Here is a 20,849-nt window from a genome sequence, read left to right on the forward strand (position 1 = left end):
TGATTCCTGAACTCGTTTTTTTTTCTGTTTATCATCTAGACAATTGGTCATTCAGGGGATTAGTTTATTTTTCCTAATTCTTTCTTGGGTCATAGATGTTGCCAATTAAATTTGAACTGAGTGGCTTGTAGGACCATTTCAGAGGACAGTTAGGAGTGAACCACATTGCTGTGAGTCTGGAATCAAATAGGTCAGATGGGTAAGGATGGCAGATTTTCTTCCCTGAAGGACTTTGGTGAATCAGAGCCTTTTATGAAAATTGTGAATGATCTCATGATCACAACAAACAGTTTTCTTATGTGAGTTTAAACTGGTGTCCCTAGGCAATTAGCCCAGGCCTTGGGATTATTAATCCAGTGACATTACCGTGACACCACCATCTTCAGAATATTCTGATCTGGTTTGAAACTGTGCTTCATCATCATTGCTCCTTATCCCTGGATTCTGTCACTGTATTATGTCCATAAAACATATCTATCATTTCCTGAATTATCCATTTAATTAAAAGATTAAATGCCATCAACATAAAGGCATTATGGGCATCACATATTTTCCTATTTTGGAATGACGTAATATACTATGAAGCAGAATAACAGTCCTTCCATGATAAAGAAAGAAATGTCCTCTGAAATGTCCACCTGCTTCCTCAACTGAGGACTCCCCAGCACCATTGTTGATAGGGCTGTCTACCAGGTCTGACCCAACTCCTGCACTTCTGCCCTCACCACCTCTCTTCCCTCTCACAACCACCACAGGTTTCCCTTGATCCTTACATACCATCCCACCAGCATCTACATCCAGAAGATCATCAGCCACCCTTTCTGCCACCTCCAGGCAGATACCACCACCAGACACATATTCCCCTCCCTTCCCTTGTCCACCTTCCACAATTCCTTCTGGGATGCCCTGCTCCACTCTTCCTTCACTCCCAACACCTCCCCGCCCCCACAGATACATGGCATCTTGCCTTGTAACCACGAAGGTGTAACACCTGCCCATTTACCTCCTCCCTCCTCAGTATCCAAGGGCCCAACACATCTTCCAAGTGAAGCAGCATTTTATCTGCACTTCACACAATCTAGTCTACTGCATTCATTGCTCATAATATGGTCTTCTCTACATTGGGGAAATGAAGCATAGGCTGGGTAAGCGCTTCACAGAACATCCAAGTTTTGCTCAAAAAATGACACTGAACTTCCAGTTGCCTGCCGCTTTAACACACCACTCTGTTCCATGGCCAACACCTCTGTCTCAGGCTTACTGCAGTGCTCCAGCAAAGCTCAGCACAAGCTGGAAGAACAACACCTTATCTTCACTTAGGAGCCTGCAACCCTCTGGACTCAATGTCAAGTTCAATAATTTTAGGCCCTGAACTTTCCCATGTCCTTGCCCCCCCAACCTCACACGCCAAACCTTGCTATCACATAGTCTGCCATTACACATTACCTCTTGTTCATGACTAACAGTCTCCATTAACAACCACAGTAATCCCCTCCCCCCACTCTCCGAGCCAGATTGTTAATCACTCCTTTGTCTCTCCAACTGTTATCTTTCACAGAAACATCAACATTTTCCGAGCTACCATTCGTTCTGAGGAAGGGTCACCAGACTTGAAATGTTAACTCTGATTTCTGTGCACAGATGCTGCCAGATCTGCTGAGCTTTTCTAGCAATGTGTGTTTTTATTTCTGATTTACAGCATCTGCAGTTAGAGTCATAGAGATGTACAGCACGGAAACAGACCCTTCGGTCCAACATGTCCATGCCGACCAGATATCCCAACCCAATCTAGTCCCACCTGCCATCACCCAGCACATATCCCTCCAAACCTTCCCTATTCATATACCCATCCAGATCCCTTTTAAATGCTGCAGTTATACTAGTCTCCACAACTTCCTCTGGCAGCTCATTCCATACACATACCACCCTCTGCGTGAAAACATTGTCCCTTAGGTCCCTTTTAGATCTTTCCCCTCTCACCCTAAATCTATGCCCTCTAGTTCTGGACTCCCCCTCCCCAGGGAAAAGACTTCGTCTATTTATCCTATCCATGCCCCTCATGATTTTATAAACCTCTATAAGGTCACCCCTCAGCCTCCGACATTCCAGGGAAAACAGCCCTAGCCTGTTCAATCTCTCTTGAGAGCTCAAATCCTCCAACCCTGGCAACATCCTTGTAAATCTTTTCTGAACCTTTTCAAATTTCACAATATCTTTCCAAGAGGAGAGAGACCAGAATTGCACACAATATTCCAAAATTTTGTCCTGTACAGTGCAACATGACCTCCCAACTCATGTACTCAATACTCTGACCGAGAATGGAAAGCCTTCTTCACTATCCTATCTACCTATGACTCTACTCTGAAGGAGTTATAAACCTGCACTCCAAGGTCTCTTTGTTCAGCAACACTCCCTAGGACCTTACCATTAAGTGTATAAATACTGCTAAGATTTGCTTTCCCAAAATGCAGCACCTTGCTAAGTTAAACTCCAGCTGCCACTCCTCAGCCCATTGGCCCATGGATGTACAGCTTCTTTAAAAAAAAACTCAGAACAATTGGGGAATATGCCTCAGGGAACTGGTTCTGATGAATACCCGAAGGTTGTGACAGGGTCGGCTAGCGACTTGTTCTGGTCTGATATTCGGACAAGTCCAGAAAGCGTTCCCTGCCATTGTAAGCATTAAGCTATTTGCAGTATATTTTGTGGTATACTTTAACAGAGAACATTGAACATATTCCATCGTTCGAATGACTTTGAGTTACTGATAACCAGAGGATATCCGACCAACCACGGAGAGTCATATATTCATACAGCCCATTCGGCCCATCGAGAACATAATTACCATTAAAAGAACACTTGTCCCATACCCTCGAATGTTATGATATTTAAAGTACTTATCCACATACTTTGTAGAGGTTGAAGGTTTAAAGGGAGAGTGGCAATAAAAGCTGCTGCATATCGTCTGCAATTGTAAACAGCAGCAGTTTGAATGATTTTGTAATAATGAGAGAAAGCTGAGGCTTTTCCCTAATATCTGTCAATGTTTATCTCCCACCTCATCCGCACCCACAGATTCCGTACTCTGCCTCCTGATTCTCTATGCTTAAAGTTTTCAGCTCTGCTGGTCATGCTTCACTGTCAATATGAATATATGTACAAAGTAATGTTGACACATGTCTGTGCAATGACATATGTCCTATTCCGTTAAGGGGTGTTCTTGAGGATTAACCTCTTTGTTTGGCAAAGGGTGTTGCCTATCGTAGCTTTAACTGAGAATGGTGCGTATGTATTTGCAAAGGTTCCTTTTTGTGTAGATAAACTGCTCCCTTGATACTTTTCTGCTCAGAGAGAAGAGAAAGAGAGACAGGGAGATAAGTGAAAGAGTGGTAAAGTCATTACAGTCACACAGTGCAGAATTTGGCTTCTGTCTGTGCAGTATGATTGTAATGGAACCAAAATGCAACGTACACCACTGAAGGGGTGTTTTGGTGAATGCACAGTCCCTCAGTCTAGTCCTTAATGTAACTGTACAAAATGCTTCAAATTCATTGGTTCTATTCCAATCATAACAGACACTAAATAGAGTTCTGACAGTCACAAACTTTAAAAATATAATCTACCTGGCAGTAAGTGAGCATTCATTGTGTGTGATTCTCATTGGACAGTGTGCAGTAGTCAGCTGACTGAGTGTAACAGTTTCTGTTCGGTTTAGTGGTGTTGGAAGAGCACAGCAGTTCAGGCAACATCCGAGGAGCAGTAAAATCGACGTTTCGGACAGAAACCCTTCATCAGGAATTGCTCAGTGCCGCTGGTGAGAGAGAGCAGCAGGAGCAGTCACTTTGCATTAAGGTGCAGACAGTGGGAGAGCTTCACTGATAGACCCTCCATCGAGGAAACAGCACAGGTAAGGACCAAGGATCAAACAACAAACTGGAGGTGTGTGTGTGTGGCTTTGGGGGGGGGGGGGGGCGGGGAGGTGGTGGTAGTGTGGAGTTAGTGAAATGATGAGAGGGAATCATATTCAGCAATTATGAACAAAATGACAGCTCAGCATTAAAGATCGCTGTGAATGATTTCCATCTACATCTGCTTTTCTCTGCAGCTTCTGGCTGTGTTTAACACACTGATTTCGAAAAGTCAGGATGTTTCGATTGGACATCAGTGTGGAAATGAAAGTTTTACATGAGAAACAAACCCCAAGAAATGCCTCTTGAAAAGAAATGAGTCTTTTGATAAAATGTTGACGACTGTGCTGTTTCTGAAACAGGAAGTGTTGTCTAACAATAAGCTGATGGTTCTCCATAGAAGAGGAATTATCATCAATACACAGAGGAGAAATCCACTGAAAATGTCAAAACCAAAAATGGCAAATGTCCCTATACGTTTTCTCTCCTTCCCTGTTAGGATGAAATTATCCCTTTCAAAAATGTTTTGATATTTTTTCATAGGGCATGAGTGTCACTGGCAAGGTGGGCTTTTTTAAAGATTAGATTAGATTCCCTACAGTGTGGAAACAGGCCCTTCAGCCCAACCAGTCCACACCGACCCTCCGAACAGTAACCCACCCAGACCCATTTCCCTCTGACTAATGCACCTAACACTATGGGCAATTTACCATAGCCAATTCACCTGATCTGCACATCTTTGGAATGTGGAAGGAAACCGGAGCACCCGGAGAAAATCCACGCAGATATGGGGAGAATGTGCAAACTCCACATAGCCAGTAGCCCGAGGCTGGAATCGAACCTGGGACCCTGGTGCTAACCACTGAGCCACCATGCCACCCATTTGAGCCACCCTGCTGCCCATTCCTTCATCCCTGATTATCCTTAACACTGTAGTAATGAGTGATCATACTACTGTTCGATCTTGTGAATAATTGCATTGATATTCATTTTATCCCCCCCATCTTCAGCTGATGTAGAAATGTTAATAATATGATAATGTGATACCAAATGATTCGACAGAGATGGGATTAGTTTAGAATGGCTTCATGGTCAGTACAGACATCATTACCGTGGGCTATTATAGATAGACATTCCATTCACAGGCAAGTCTCAATGTCTGGACTCAAATGAAAATATTCAATCAGAGCAGAAGATCATGCTTCTCTTAGAGTGTCATGCATCATGTAACCTGAGGAAATATGGAGTCTGAATTTTATAAAATCACAGATCACATGCAATTGTAGTGATAAGATCGTGAATATACTTCTTCAAGGTATACTGAAATTAGATTAGATTACTTACAATGTTGAAACAGGCTCTTCGGCCCAACACGTCCACACCGACCCTCCAAAGACCAGACCCATTCCCCTACATTTACCTCCTTCAACTAACACTACCGGCAATTTTTAGCATGGCCAATTCACCTAACCTGCACATTTTTGGACTGTGGGAGGAAACTGAAGCACCCAGAGGAAACCCCAGCAGACATGGGGAGAATGTGCAAACACCACACAGACAGTTACCTGAGGCAGGAGTTGAACCCAGGTCTCTGGCGCTGTGAGGCAGCAGTTCTAACCACCGTGCCACTATGCCACCCATTATGTGTCTGAAAGGTGAACTGATGATTGACTGTGAGACATAAAGCAACAATGTAATCTTATATTACTGTTTGATTTCATTGCATAAACAATAGCCAATTTACAATATTCCTGTATCTATGTTATAGAGTTATAGAATCATAGAGTTATATAGCACAGAAATAAACCCTTCAGTCCAACTAGTCCATGCTGACTAGATATCCTAATCCTATTTGTTAGCATTTGACCCATATCTCTCTAAACTCTTTGTACTCTTAACCCATCATGTCTTTTAAATGTTATAATTGTATCTGCCTCCACCACTTCCTCTGGCAGCTTGTTCCATACATGCACCACCTTGTATGTGAAAAGGTTTTCCCTTAGTTTCCTTTTAAATCTTTCCCCTCTCAAATTAAATCTATGTCTATTAATTTTGGACTCCAAAACCCACAGCAAAAGATCTTGTCTATCCATGCCTCTCATGATTTTATCAACTTCTGTAAGGTCACCTCTCAGCCTGAGATGCACCAGGGAATGTAGCCCCAGTCTATTCAGCCTCACCCTATAGCTCTATCCTCTAAGCTAATACATTACCCCAACCCCATGTGATCTTACCCTGTGTATTGTTTGGTATCTTATCAAATACCTTCTAGAAGTCCAGGTGTACTACATCTACAGGATTGTCATTATCCACTGTTTTAATTATATCTTTAAAGAACATTAGCAAATTAGTCAACATGCTAAATTCATGCAATTTGACTTTCTTTATTACTTCCTTAATAATGGATTCTAACAATTTCCCGATGGCAGACGTTAAACTAAGTGCCCACTTTTTGAGTAATGGTATTGTATTAGCATTTTTCCAGTCAACTGGAATTTTCCAACTTCCAGGAAATTTTGGAATATTGCAACCAGTGGCTTCACTATCTCCACTGCCACTTTCTTTAAGACCACAGGATGTAGGCCATCTAGCTATGACTTGTTTGCCTTCAGTCTCAATAATTTGTTCAGTGTTATATCCCTATGATGATGATTGTTTTAAATTTCTCCTTTTCCATAATCTCGGCATTATCTGCTTTACTGGGATGGCATTCATGTCCTCCACAGTGAAAACTGAGACGAAATATTAATGCCTCCTCCTTTTCTGTGTTACCTAAGATTAACTATCCAGTCTCATTCTCCAAGGATGCATCCTCCAAGTGTAGCTAAACACAGTCACAGGACAGGATTTAATGTTCTCCTCCATGTTGATGGGGGTGGAGGATTTTAATCAGGTAGAACACTGATGATGCAGATCCCACTACCTTCGCATAATTATCCTAATTAATAGAACATAGAACATAGAACAGTACAGCACAGAATAGGCCCTTCAGCCCACGATGTTGTGCCAACCATTGATCCTCATGTATACACTCTCAAATTTCTGTGACCATTTGCATGTCCAGCAGTCTCTTAAATGTCCCCAATGACCTTGCTTCCACAACTGCTGCTGGCAACGCATTCCACGCTCTCACAACTCTCTGTGTAAAGAATTAAATCCATAGATCCAGTGACTGTGTTGCCTTCTGACTGCTGATTCAGGTACTTAGAGACAAAAAAAACTGCAGATGCTGGAATCCAAGGTAGAGTTCAAGGTGAGTCCTGAAGCAGGGTTACACCCGAAATGTCGACTTCTTCACCTCCTATCGCTGCCCGGCTTGCTGCGTTCTTCCAGCTTCCTGCTTGTCTTCCTCTGATTTAGGCACTTAAGCAGCAATTAATGCAAAACCAAAGATCTCTTTTGCACCTTCACTAGTATTGACCCATTTATTCAACAATGGTGATGTTATTACCTGGTCCTATCCCATTTGACGGGCTTAAGCTTGATGATTTGTGGGAAGATGGTGACAAGAAGGGCAGGGTACCTACTCTATTTTACATGACCATCCCCGAAAACAGACAAGGCGGATGCACATAAAACCCAGACAATGGTGTGCTGTTTAAGCAACATTTTCTGCACAGGAAAACCTGGCCCCACTATTTCCATTTCTGCTCAGCTTTCCCTTGCTGTTCCGCATCAGAAGTTATTTCCCTGAGAAGTTGAGGAAAAAACACACATCTCACTCTTCCCCTCACTCTCTGACTGGGTAAAAATGTAAAAAGCTCCAGGATATATTTTCCAGGTTTTTTGTTCCTGACCTCACTCTGATTAAGGAAGGGGATTCCTCACACCAGTCTTGTACTTTATCTGATGGTGAATAAAGTGCTGCCACTCACACTCTCTACTTTGCTCTAACAGGAGAAAACCGAACACAACCAAAGACAAGGAAGTGACATCGTGGGAGGAGCTACAAGCCTCTGGCACTTCCCCCTTTCTGAGGAGAGTTCTCTGGAATCATTGGACAGTCAGACGGGGAAAGCAGTGAGAGACACAGAAGGAGGATGGGAGGAGCCAGCTCCAGGTTGGTCAAGAAACTCCTCGTATTGTGTCTCCTGTTCCAGCACAGCCTGACATTGTAACACAGTCCAATTGCTCTGTGGCATCACATGTAACTGGCCATTCAACAGCACATGTACGTCTATTAACCTCACAGAAACATTGAAATAGGAGCAGGAGTGGGCTATTCAGTTCTTTGAGTTTGCTCATGGCAAATAAAGAAAAAAATGTTGCTCCTTGATCTCATTACTAACTAAGAGGTCTTGCTACACATAAGCTAGCTGCCCAATCAGCTGTATTTATTTTGTTCTTTCAAGCACTGTGGCCAACATTTGTTGTCAACTCCTAATTGCTCATTTACTGAGTGGTTTGTTTGGGCATTTGAGAGAGACAAAAAGACTGCAGATGCTGGAATCCAAAGTAGACAGGCAGGAGGCTGGAAGAACACAGCAAGCCAGGCAGCATCAGGAGGTGCAGAATTTGACATTTTGGGTGTAAACCTTCTCCAGAACTGAGAGGGCATGTAAGAGTTACCACCATTGCTGTGAACCTAAAGACACAAATTTTTTTTACTGAAGCATGGGAGGTTGAGGGGTGACTTGGTAGAGGTTTTTAAAATCATGAGAATTGTCTATAAGTTGAATGGAAGGTGTCTTTTCCCTATGGTGGGGGATTTCAAGACTAGGGAGCATATTTTTAGAGTGAGAAGAGAAAGATTTAAAAAGGACTTGAGGGGCAACGTTTTTACAAAGAGAGTAGTTTGCATGTGGAATGAACTTCTAGAAGTGGTGGATGAGGGTACAGTTACAAAGTTTAAAAGATATTTGGATAAGTACATGAATAGGAAAGGTTTGGAGGGTTATGGGCCAAATGCAGGCAGGTGGGATGAGTTTAGTGTGGGATTATAGTTGGCTTATGTAACGTCTGTGATGAGGTTTCATGAATGTAATAATGAGTTATGTTAATACAAGTTCTTTTAGTCTGGTGTAAAACATTTTGTATTTATTTTGTCAGTGATCAGATGGGTCAAACTTCAAATTCCTCATTGTTCAGTAAGGAAGAACTCAGTAAACTAAATTCTGCTTATGACACTGGTGGGCTGAAAGAGGTGACACTGCTGATACAGAAGAAGTTAGATGATCTGGACAATACAGAGCTGCACATCGCAGTGACAGGAGAAATAGGCTCTGGGAAATCCACCTTCATCAATGCAATGACAGGACTTCGAAATGATGATGAGGGCGCAGCTAAAACCGGAACCACAGAATGCACAAGGGAGCCAACCTCATACTCACACCCCAACCTGCCGAATGTTTACCTCTGGGACCTACCTGGAATTCGACATATTCAAATGGTGGAGCGGTATGTGAGGGTAATTAACTTTGCGAAATATGATTTTATCATCATTATCTCAGCCTGTCGAGTCACAGAGAATGATATAAAACTCGCCAAAGAGATTAAACGGTTGGGGAAGAATTTCTATTTTGTTTACTGTAAAATTGACAATGATCTTGATGCAATGAGGCAGCGCTCATGGAATTTTAATGAAGTGGAAACATTGGAGATGATCAGGAATTACTGTGTCAGCAAGCTGCAAGAGGCAGGAATCCCATCACCCAGCGTATTCCTGATATCAAACTTTGATCTGAATCTGTATGATTTTATTTGTTTAAATAAAACTCTTGAGGATGATCTTCCGAATATAAAAAGTGACTTTATACTGGTGCTCCAAAACCTAAACTCTGAGATTGTTGAGAAGAAAAGTACAGAGCTGAAGAGGCGACTCCAAATGTTGGCAACACATTACAGAGTAGTTCCTGGACTCCCGCTTACTCATAACTTTGGGATCCTGACTGGAGCAATAATATACTTACGTAAATGTATGGGTCTGGATGATGTCTCTCTTCAAAGGCTGGCCAAGAGTGTAGGGAAGCCTGTGGAGGATCTGAAAGCAGTGATGACAACTCCCCTGGTTGGGAGGGAAATAACTGAAGACATAATAAAAAGATTGGACTGGCATGCCACTGCTGTCATTGCATCAGCACCTGAGCTCACTGTCAATACCAATCCAGACTTTGGAGAACAGCCATCTTTTCTTACAACTAAGAAGCTTCTGAATACTGCATTGGATGATCTGACAGAGAACGCACAGAGAGTGGTGATGGTTGCGTTTGGGATTCCATCAATCCGGTGAGTCAATGCTGTGCCTGATATAGTAAAGGGTTTTTTAGTCATGACTTTTTGAGGAATTCTATTGTACAATATTTTTTTTTTGCACATTTAGTCCTGGAAACATTCCCCATCCATTTTAGTGAAGAGGTCCCTGATCAGTGTTTGATGAACAGTTGGTTTGGCTGTAAATGAGATTTAAGAAGAGGGAATTTAAAAAGACCTCATTTAGTTTCACACACATTTTCTGCACTTAGTCCATTCTCTTCAATCAAAGCACAATAAAGGTATTTGTTGTGTTTCTAGAATCATTTGAATAGAATTGATTTGGCATTCCATCAGCACTCATTGGGTTCACCACTGAATCTCAATGGCCACACAATGTATCTTCCACAGTAACTCACTTGGGCTCCTTAGACAGTACCTTCCAAACCGGCAACCATTTCCATCTAGAAGGGCAAGGGTAGCAGATACATGGGAACACCATCACCTGCAAATCTTCCTCCAAGCCACTCGCCATCCTACCTTGGAAATATATCAACATTCCTTCACTGTCACTGAGTCAAAATGCTGAATTCCCACCCTAATGACATTGTGGGTGTATCTTCACTTCAAGGACTACAACAGTTCTCAGCACCATATCCTCAAAGCCAGTTATGAAGGGAAAATAAAAGCTGGCCAGGCCAGTGATACTCATGTTCCATGATCAGAAATGTCTGAGTTCCTCAATGATACTGAACGATTCAGTTCCCATATGAAGCCCCTTCTCTGGGATCTTCTTGCTTGATTCATAACAATAGCACCATGATTGAAATGGATGACCATAGGTTTTTAAAACTGTGAAATCAAAATTGCTGATGTTCTTGGTCTGATCATCTAAGATTTAGTAATTTTCATAGTTGCATTCACCCAAGCACCATTTTCTGTCTAGTCATATTTCTAACAGGTAGTTATAGTTTTACTCCATTTTACAGAAAGCACAACATAAATATTTATTAGTAGGCAAACTCATTTTTCAATTCTGTTACAATATTTTTTTTGACACTGTCATCATACGTCTGCCTGTATCAAACAGCATCTGTCAGCAAAGATGAGGTCACTCCAATTGTATTAACCTTTAGCCTGTCATTGAGAGTAAACACTCCATCCCCATGTAGACCATTATCACATAAAGCAGTGTTTCTCAAAGAGGGATACATGTACCTCTGGGAGTGTGATCACAGCCTCTGCAGGATCTTCTTTTTTTAAGTGCACAAGAATTAATTTTCAGAGATGAGAATAATTTTCGATCTCCAAATCTCTGCTTTCCAGATTCCCAGAGACAAGTGTCTCCACATTTCAGGATGATGCATCATCATCGTTTTCCCGCTGCTTACTGCTCCTCCCAATCAAACAAAACCAGAAATTGCTAGAGAAATTCAATAAGCCTGGCAGTATCTGTGAGAAGAAAGCACAGTTCAGGATTTGAGTCCATTGACTCTTCTTCAGAACTATTAGCAGCTAGGGAAAACTGATATTTATGCTGAATTTGAAGCTGGGAGGAGGAGTAGTGCAAGGGCGAGGTGAGCCAATAGGTGGGGCCAGAGAGCCCAGAGAGAGAGAGAGAGAGAGAGAGAGAGAAAGAGAGAGATGAATGTGATGGGTAATCCTGGAGATTATGGATAGCAAATCAACAAAAGCTGACTAAGAAGTAATAAGAGCCAAGAGTGAGAGAATGGTTTGGCTGTGCTGAATGTACCCAAACAATAATACTGGGCCTTGGTGTGGGTGGGAATGGATGACAGTGCTAAAAGCAACCCACGTCAGAACAGGCTTGCGTGTTGGGTGGATCCAATCACAGGATGTTTGGCTCCCATGCTTGTTGTTGATTGGCTTAGATGCCATTGGACTTAACAGCAGTAAATGCAGGAGAGAAGCAGTCTGTAGTTTGAAAACTTGTGAATGGGGAACGGGGAATGGTGGTCATGGTGCTGATCTCCAGATAGTGATGGTGACAGATCGCTGTCATGTAAACCACCCCTTCGTAAACTACCCCATCATACAATGCCCTGGTTACTCCAAGTAGCAGTATCACTGGAAACCTCTAGTTTTTTCCCTTTCCTTGGCAGAGGAGGAGCAGCCACATGGACCAGCATTCTCAGTTTATGCTTCACACTGCTCTCCCTTCACCAAACCTCTCATTACAGCTGAGCTTCACAAATGAGATGTGGACAGACAGCCACTTTGCAAAATTTGATCAGTCTGAGGAAGACTATATGATGATGCTGAGAGAACAAGTGAGGAATAAACTGAGTTGTTGGATGAGGAACAGTTGCTATAGTCTTGAGGAAGAGCAGATGTTTCTCCTTTTCCATGTTAACTCAAGGCCACGATCTAAGGAGTCTGTGAGTCAAAGGAAGAATGGTTACCTTCAGGCAGAGATGAATAAACAATTCATTCATCTCATTATTTGTTGTGAGACCTTGAGGATGCTTTGAGAACGTGACAATGTGCCGAACATGTAAAAAACTCTTTTACTACAGTGAAAAACATCATATAAAATGTTTTCTTTCAGAGAGCAGTTTTTGTACTGTACATTCTTCAGTGAGGAAGAGCTCAAGAAACTGAAGTCTAATTAGGAAATGGATGAACTTAAATCCCTGATACAGAAAAATGTTGATGATTTGGATAGTACATTAAACCACTGATACAGAAGATTCACAAGATCTGAACAATGGAGAAAGCGAGGACTTGCAGAGCAATGAACATCGCAATGATGGGAGAAGCAGACTCAGAGAAATCCATCTTCATCAATGCAATGAGAGGCGTTCAGGACGGTGATGAGGGAAAGCTAAAGCTGGGACTACAGAAACCACAATCACCTTAAAATTATGCCTCCTCCCTGATAGCCATTTTTGCCCTGGGAAAGGGTCTCTGGTTATCTACTGTATGTATGCCTCCATTCGTCTTGATCACCTCTCATCCTTCATCGCTCCAATGAGAAAAGGCCTAGCTCCCTTCTTCATAAGACATGCCCTCCAATCCAGGCAGCATCCTGGTAAATCTCCTCTGCATCCTCTCTAAGGCTTCCACATCCTTTCTCTCATGAGACGACTAGAACTGAACACAATATTCCTCCTGTGGTCTAACCAGGGCTCTATAGAACTGCAGCATTACCTCGCGGCTCGTAAACTCAATCTCCCTGGAAGTGACAACATGCCATTCACCTTAACAACCCTATCAACTTGGGTAACAGCTTTGAGGGATCTATGGACATGAGATCCCTCTGTTCCTCCACACGGCAAAGAATCCTGCCTTTAACCCTGTATTCCACCTTTAAATTCAACCTTCCAAAGTCAATCACTTCACAATTTTCCAGGTTGAATTCCATCTGCCACTTATCAGCCCAGCTCTGCATCCTGTCAATGTCCTGTTGCAAGCTACAACAGTTCTCCACAATTTCCACAACTCCACCAACCTTTGTGTTGTTGGCAAACTTAGTAACCCACCCTTCTACTTCCTCATCCAAGTCATTTATAAAAATCACAAAGAGCAGAGGTCCCAGAATCAATCCCTGCGGAACACCACTGGTCACCAAGCTCCAGGCTGAATACTTTCCATCTACCACCAAACTCTGTCTTCTGTGAGCCAGCCCATTCTGTACCCAGACAGCCAGATTTCCAGACTTTCTGAGTGAGCCAACCATGCAGAACATTCTCAAATACCTTGCTAAAATCCATATACACCACATCTACTGCTCTGCCTTCATCAATGTGTTTTGTCACATCCTCAAAGAATTCAAAAAGGGTTGTGAGGCATGACCTGCCCATCACAAAGCCATGCTGACTATATCTAATCAAGCTATGGTTTTCCAAGTAATCATAAATTCTGTATTTCAAAATCCACTCCAGTAATTTGCCCACCACAGACATAGGACTGACCGATCTGTAATTCCCAGGATTATCCCTTTACCCTTCTTGAACAAGGGAATAAAATTTGCCACCCTCCAGTGGCACTAATCCAGTGGACAGTGAGAAAACAAACCTCATTGCCAAAGGCACAGCAAACTCTTCTCTTGCTTCCAGGAAGGTAAATTTCCCACTTAAAAGGTACTTACTTCAAGCTTCAACCTCCATTTTCGGGAGGAACAAGAGAGAACGAGGAGCTGAGTAGGAGTGGTTGAATTGCACTCTGGGAAGGTGAGTGAACCGATTAAGTTTGGGCCGTGGCTGAACCTGAGACACGACATGTGTAGTGTCTCCCACCCACCTTCCTCCTCTAACCAAAGGAAAGGACTCTGTGGTGTGTTGATATGATAAGGATTTTCTTTTTTTTAATCGTGTAATTGATAAAAACTTTTCTTTCTTTTTTTGTTTACCTAAGTTTAGACTAAGTTAAGTTTCAGATTAAAAATGGCAGGAGATCCCAGAGCCGAGTTATGCTCCTTTAATTCAATGTGGGAGCTCAGGGACACGGCTGATGTCCCTGACTCCTTCATGTGCAGGAAGTGCGTCCAGTTGCAGCACTTGTTAGACTGCATGACAGCTCTGGAGCTGCAGATGGATTTACTTTGGAGCATACACAATGCTGAAGGGGTCATAGATAGCACATTTAGTGAATTGGTTACACCTCAGATTAGGATTGCTGAGGGAGAAAGGGAATAGGTGACCAAAAGGCAGACAAAGAGCAGTAAGGCAGTGAAGGTGTCCCCAGCAGTCATCTCGCCTCCAAAACAGGTAGATTGTTTTGGATGCTGCTGGGGGAGATGGCTCACCAGGGGAAGGCAGCAGTAGCCCGGTTAGTTCATGGCATCGTGGCTGACTCTGCAGTACAGAAGGGTGGGAAAAAGAGTGGAAGGGCTATGGTCAAAGGGGATTCAATTGTAAGGGGAGTAATCTACACCTGGGCCGGATTTGTGCTTTTGCTAACACATTTGGGGAGTGTTTAAACAAATGTGATGGGGGTTGGGAACCAATGAGGAGGTTAGTGTACAGTAAGGAGCTAGTAACTGAAGTTTGTAAGGAACTAGATAATAATGTCAACGTAACTCAGTCTAACAGTTGGCAGCGAGCAGATGATGAAGGGACTGGTGGTCTGAGGTGCATTTGTTTTCACCCAAGAAGTGTAGTAGGTAAGGCAGATGAACTTTGGGCTTGGATTAGTACCTGGGAGTATGATGTTATTGCTATTACAGAGATTTGGTTGAGGGAAGAAAATCTTAATATCCCAGATCATTGATACTTCAGGTGGGATAGAAAAGGAGGTAAAAGGGGTGGAGGAGTTGCATTACTGGTCAGGGAGGATATCACAGCTGTGCTGAAAGATGGCACTATGGAAGTCTCGAGCAGTGAGGCAATATGGGCAGAGCTCAGAAATAGGAAGAGTGCGGTAACAATGTTGGGGCTGTATTACAGGCCTCCCAGCAGAGATAGAGGTCTAAATATGTAAACAGATTATGGAAAGATTCGGAGCAACAGGGCGGTGGTGATAAGAGATTTTAATTTTCCTAACATTGACTGGGATTCACTTAGTGTTAGTGGTCTAGATTGGGCAGGAACATCCAGAAGGGTTTCCTCGAGCAGTATGTAAATGGTCTAACTCGGGAAGGGTCCATACTTGATCTGTAGTTGGGAACTGAGCCCGGCCAGGTGGTTGAAGTTTCAGTAGGGGATTTCTTTGGGAGTACTGTTCACAATTCCGTCTGTTTTAGAATACTCATGGATAAAGAGGAGAGTGGTTCTAAAGGAAGAGTGCTAAACTGGGGGAAGGCCAATTATAACAAAATTCTGTTGGAGCTGGTGAATGAAGATTGGGAGCAGCTGAATGAGGGTAAATCCTCATTTGATATTTGGGAAGCTTTTAAAGGGAGGTTGATTAGAGTGCAGGAGAGATATGTTCCTGTGAAAATGAGGAATAGAAATCAGAAGTTTAGGGATGACAGGTGAAATTGTGAGATGAGCTTAGAGGAAAAAGGAAGCTTACATAAGGTTGAGGCAACTGAAGACAGACAAAGCAGTTGGATGAATACCGGGATTGCAGGACCAGTTTGAAATGAAGAATTAATAGGGCTAAAAGGTGTCATGAGGTATCTTTTGCAAACAGGCTTAAGGAAAACCCCAAAGCCTTTTATTTATATATTGGGAACAGGAGGGTAACTAGAGAAAGGGTTGGCCCACTCAAGGACAAAGGAGGAAAGTTTTGCGTGGAGTCAGAGAAAATGGGTGAGATTCTTAATGAGTACTTTTTTGTCAGTATTCACCAAGGTGAGGGGTATGATGGATGTTGAGGTTAGGAATAGATGTTTGATTACTCTAGGTCAAGTTGGCATAAGGAGGGAGGAAATGTTACGTATTCTAAAAGGCATTCAGGTTGGACAAGTCCCCAATTCTGAATGGAATCTATCCCAGATTACAGAGGGAAGCGAGAGAGAAAATAGTTGGGGCCTTAACAGATGTATTTGCAGCATCCTTCAACATGGGTGAGGTCCCAGAGCACTGGAAAATTCCAAATGTTGTCCCTTTGTTTAAGAAGGGGAGCACGGATAATCTAGGTATTTGTAGACCAATGAGCCTGAAGTCAGTGTCAGTGCTGGAGAAGATACTGAAGGATTGGATCTGCTCCCATTTGGAAGAAAATAGACTTATCAATGATAGGCAGCATGATTTTGTGCAGGGAAGGTCATGTCTTACTAACTTAACAGAATTCTTTGAGGAAGTGACAAAATTGATTGATGAGGGAAGGACTGTAGCTGTCATATATATGGGCTTTAGTAAGGTGTTTCACAAGGTTCCTCATGGTAGGCAGATGGATAAGATGAAATCGCATGGGTCCAGGGTGTACCAGCTGGATGGACAGAGAACTGGCTGGGCAACAGGAGACAGACAGGAGTAGTGGAAGCGATTTTCCCAAAATGGAGACCTGCAACCAGTGGTGTTACACAGGGATTTGTGCTGGGACCATTGTAACTTGTGTTCTACAAAGATGATCTGGAAGAAGGTATAGGTGGTCTGATTCGCAAGTTTGCAGATGACACTAAGATTGGTGGAGTAGCAGGTAGTGAAGGGGACTGTCAGAGAATGCAGCAGAATATAGATAGATTGGAGAGTTGAGCGGAGAAATGGCAGATGGAGTTAAATCTGGGCAAATGCAAGGTGATGCATTTTGGAAGATCCTATTCAAGAGAGAACTATACGGTAAATGGAAAAATCCTGGGGAAAATTGATATACAGAGAGATCTGGGTGTTCAGGTCCATTGTTCCTTGAAGGTGACAATGTAGGTCAACAGAGTGGTCAAGAAGGCATATGGGATACTTTCCTTCATCAGATGGGGTATTGAGTACAAGAGTAGGCAGGTCCTGTTACAGTTGTATAAGACTTTGGTTCGGCCATATTTGGAATACTGCATATCGTTCTGGTACCATTACCAAAAGGATATGGATACGTTGGAGTGGGTGCAGAGAAGGTTCACTAGAATGTTGTCTGGTATGGAGCGCATTAGCTATGAAGAGAGGTTGAGTAGATTAAGATTATTTACATTAGAAAGATGGAGGTTGAGGGGGGAGCTGACAGAGAAATACAGAACCCAATAGAGTCAGGCAGGGAAAGAAAACAGCGCACACTGTGGACCAGCTGAAATGCCAGCCAAGATTGACAAAATTATGTGCCAACTTTCCGTGCAGAAGGAACATTTGCGACAATGGAATCAGATGAGGACAGTGATTACAGGACAGACTGGGAGGTAATGGAAGAACGAGCCTGGAGATATATGGGAGTGGACCTCAGCGAGGGGAACTGGGGAAAGTCTACCCTAACTGTGGTCCTGATCCAGACCCAAACCAGTCATTGATCCAGAAGCAATCCAAATTCCCAATCCCGATTCAGGACTAGCCCCAGCTTCCGATCCATAGTAAGATCCTGGACACTGTCCGGGAACACTGTCCCTCCTGAGGCCTCTCCCTCAGGAACTGAACCACAGCTGGCCCCACCAATTATGGCCAGTACAGACAGGGCCTCAATGTGTAGCAGCTCTGAAGAAAAAAGGATGGTTAGGGACTGTCCACCCAACAAAGTGTCCTGGCTTTATCATACAGAGACATGAACAACAGGGGAAGGCAATGGTCCAATGGTATTATCACTGTAGTGTTAATCCAGTGACCCAGGTAATATTCTGGGGACCTGGGTTTGAATCCTGCTGCAACAGATGATGGAATTTGAATTTGATAAATATCTGGAATTAAGTCTAATGATGACCATGAATTTTTTGTTGATTGTCAGGAAAAACCAACTTTGGTTATCCACTTTGGTGGCAAGAACAGGATGGCAGATTACTACCTAAATGGAATCAATTTAGGTAAAGGGGCAGTACCAGTGGGGCAAACCACAGAGAGGCAGGAGCGGGGGAGAGGGCTCTGGCTATCGGGAATGAGGATGGTGTTTTTTGGGTCCATCCCAAGAAATCCATGATAGTTGGGTATGACAACCAGCAGACTGTGCTGCATCTGTGGCCAAGGGATGAGCAAGTCAGTTGAGGGAGAACATTGGGCAGGCCAAGCCGGACCCATCATGGATCCACAATGAATGGACAGAGCACTTATTCCACAGGAAGCATTGTCCCAGTATTTCACATTGTCAAATGTGGCAATTGACCATGGTTTGGTTTAGTGATGATTTCAGGGGGATCTAGGAAAGGCCATGGTGATGGTACTGAGGATCCCAATCATTACATCAAATCAAAATTGGCTACAAGTCTTTGAGGTGGGAAATGTTGGCATTATCTGAGACGGTAGTCTGGATCCTAACTTTTTCTTATTTAAAAGTAGATGTGAAGTGGATATTCCATATGTGATGTAGCTGGTCAAACCACTTGGTTTTAAGTAAAACAGACTTATTTAAACACTACAGTTGAAACATGAACAAAAGAAAACAGACTTTAGAATAACTTTACTTGAAGACTCAACTGACTCAATAATTTAACTAAGGAGCTTTTCCAATTCCCGTGACATCCCAAAAACACACCCCTTGGCAAAAGGTAAATTCAAACACAGCTCCTTACAGGCAGGAGAGACTTTAAAGAGGAATGTTAGCCAGGAAGCATCTGCTGAAGCATGGAACCTTTCCTCTCTGCAACAACTTCCAAAGAGATTTCAGAGAGAAAGCCAGTCAGGAACCATTTGCTGAAGCTTGGAACCTTTCTCCACTGCAAGCAATTTCTCATTGCTATAGCTACCAAACTAGAAAAAAATCTGAACTATGAGATCATGGTCACTCCCTTGCCATTATTAAACTAAGCTCTTTCCCAGACATTTTGGCACCTTTGCCTTTATGACCTCTCTTTAACAAGCCCCAAGGACAAACTAACCTTGTTAAAGTGACAGCATCATCACATATATTTGGCTATTTGAATATAGAGTTGTTAAGCTTATTAATATGTGTAAGATGGTAGTTGGTGTATCGGGCATTGTTGTCATTGGACAATGGAGAACTCAAACACTCAGGAAGATAGGTTACTTCCATCTGAGACTTGGTATGTTCCTGCATGAGAGTGTGTTATGAACCTCTGATCCTATTTCTGCTCGACATTTCAAGGGATCAGCAGGAGAGACTGTGGACCATGCACCCAAAATTGGATATTCTAAATTGACCCACAGCTGGAGAAATCAAGGTGAAGAAAAAATTGGCCAAAGTAAATTAAACAGCAGCCTGCAGCTATTGACTGTAGAGGACCATGGCAACCAAGGTCAAAGACATCTCAAAGATTTAGGGGGAACGAATTACAAACATCCTGAGGATGGTGTACTGCAAAGTATCAATTAGACTTTCTGGCACCTTGACTTCCAGCTGGTGCCTGAGAATGTGCACTTTACACTTCCCTGGCATGGCAACAGTGAAGGGTCTGGGTGTGAATCATTTGGATGCTTTGAACCTAACTCATGATCCGATTGGCCACAGAACATTCTGGAAGATCTCGGGCAAAGGGGGATAAGAACACGTGTGGTCACCATCCCCTCAGTGAAGACTCACAGTGAAGATTCTCAGGGAAGTTTTGCAGTGAAGACTCATGACAGAAGATCATGCAGCAGCCCATGAAGACCCAGAAGAAAATTGCCCCTGACCTGAAAAACCCACCTTCATGGAAGAGAGCTAGCCGTACGTCGGAGAGGAAGGATATTCCAATAGCACAGCTCAAACACATGGATCATCGTGGGCAATATCCTGTCTCAGATGGATCAAGGTTGATGGAGAATAAATATTATGGGAATTTGGGGAATGCTAACATTGTGTTTTATTAAGGAACATCGTTAATAAAATCACGTTGAACTGCAAACTGAATTCTGTGTCTCTGTGTCTGCCATACTGAAAAGAATACATGAGTAAAGTATTTTAATATGTACTTCTGAACAAAGAGTCCAAAGCATGGACAAAACCACCAGCTGCAAGTTCCTCTCCAAGCCACTCACATTCTGACCTTATCGCCCACTGTTCATTCAGAGTCACCAGCTCAAATGCCCTGGAACTCAGTTGTGAATGGCATTGGGGGTCTATGAACAGCACATGGACCGTAACAGTTCAAGGCACCACCATCTTCTCAAGGGCAACTAGAGATGGACAATAAATGCTGACACATCCAGTGACACCCACATCCTATGAATACGTTTTAAAAAATGAACAGTACTAGAACATTCAGGGGCATGGAATTTTCAAAGTCAATGTTAGGTTATACCAAACTATCACAGAGCCCCTCACTGTCTATGTTGAGAA

The 20,849-nt window shown here is 42.9% G+C and overlaps 1 protein-coding gene across 2 annotated transcripts; it reads left to right on the forward strand.

Moving 5' to 3' along the window:
- The first annotated feature begins 3,732 nt into the window (after positions 1-3,732).
- LOC132820431 (interferon-inducible GTPase 5-like) lies at positions 3,733-20,415 on the forward strand. Of its 2 annotated transcripts, XM_060832558.1 has the most exons (4): positions 3,733-3,907; positions 7,806-7,968; positions 8,958-10,133; positions 12,667-20,415. In XM_060832558.1, the coding sequence occupies exons 2-4, from the start codon at positions 7,949-7,951 to the stop codon at positions 12,728-12,730; spliced, it is 1,260 nt and encodes a 419-aa protein (XP_060688541.1). In that variant the 5' UTR covers positions 3,733-3,907; positions 7,806-7,948; the 3' UTR covers positions 12,731-20,415. The 2 variants fall into 2 exon arrangements, with proteins under 2 accessions (XP_060688541.1, XP_060688542.1); XM_060832559.1 differs by lacking the exons at positions 3,733-3,907; positions 7,806-7,968 and adding an exon at positions 8,025-8,079.
- The last annotated feature ends 434 nt before the right edge of the window (positions 20,416-20,849 follow it).

This window comes from Hemiscyllium ocellatum, chromosome 11, assembly GCF_020745735.1.
Source record: "Hemiscyllium ocellatum isolate sHemOce1 chromosome 11, sHemOce1.pat.X.cur, whole genome shotgun sequence".
Taxonomy (NCBI): Eukaryota; Metazoa; Chordata; class Chondrichthyes; order Orectolobiformes; family Hemiscylliidae; genus Hemiscyllium; species Hemiscyllium ocellatum.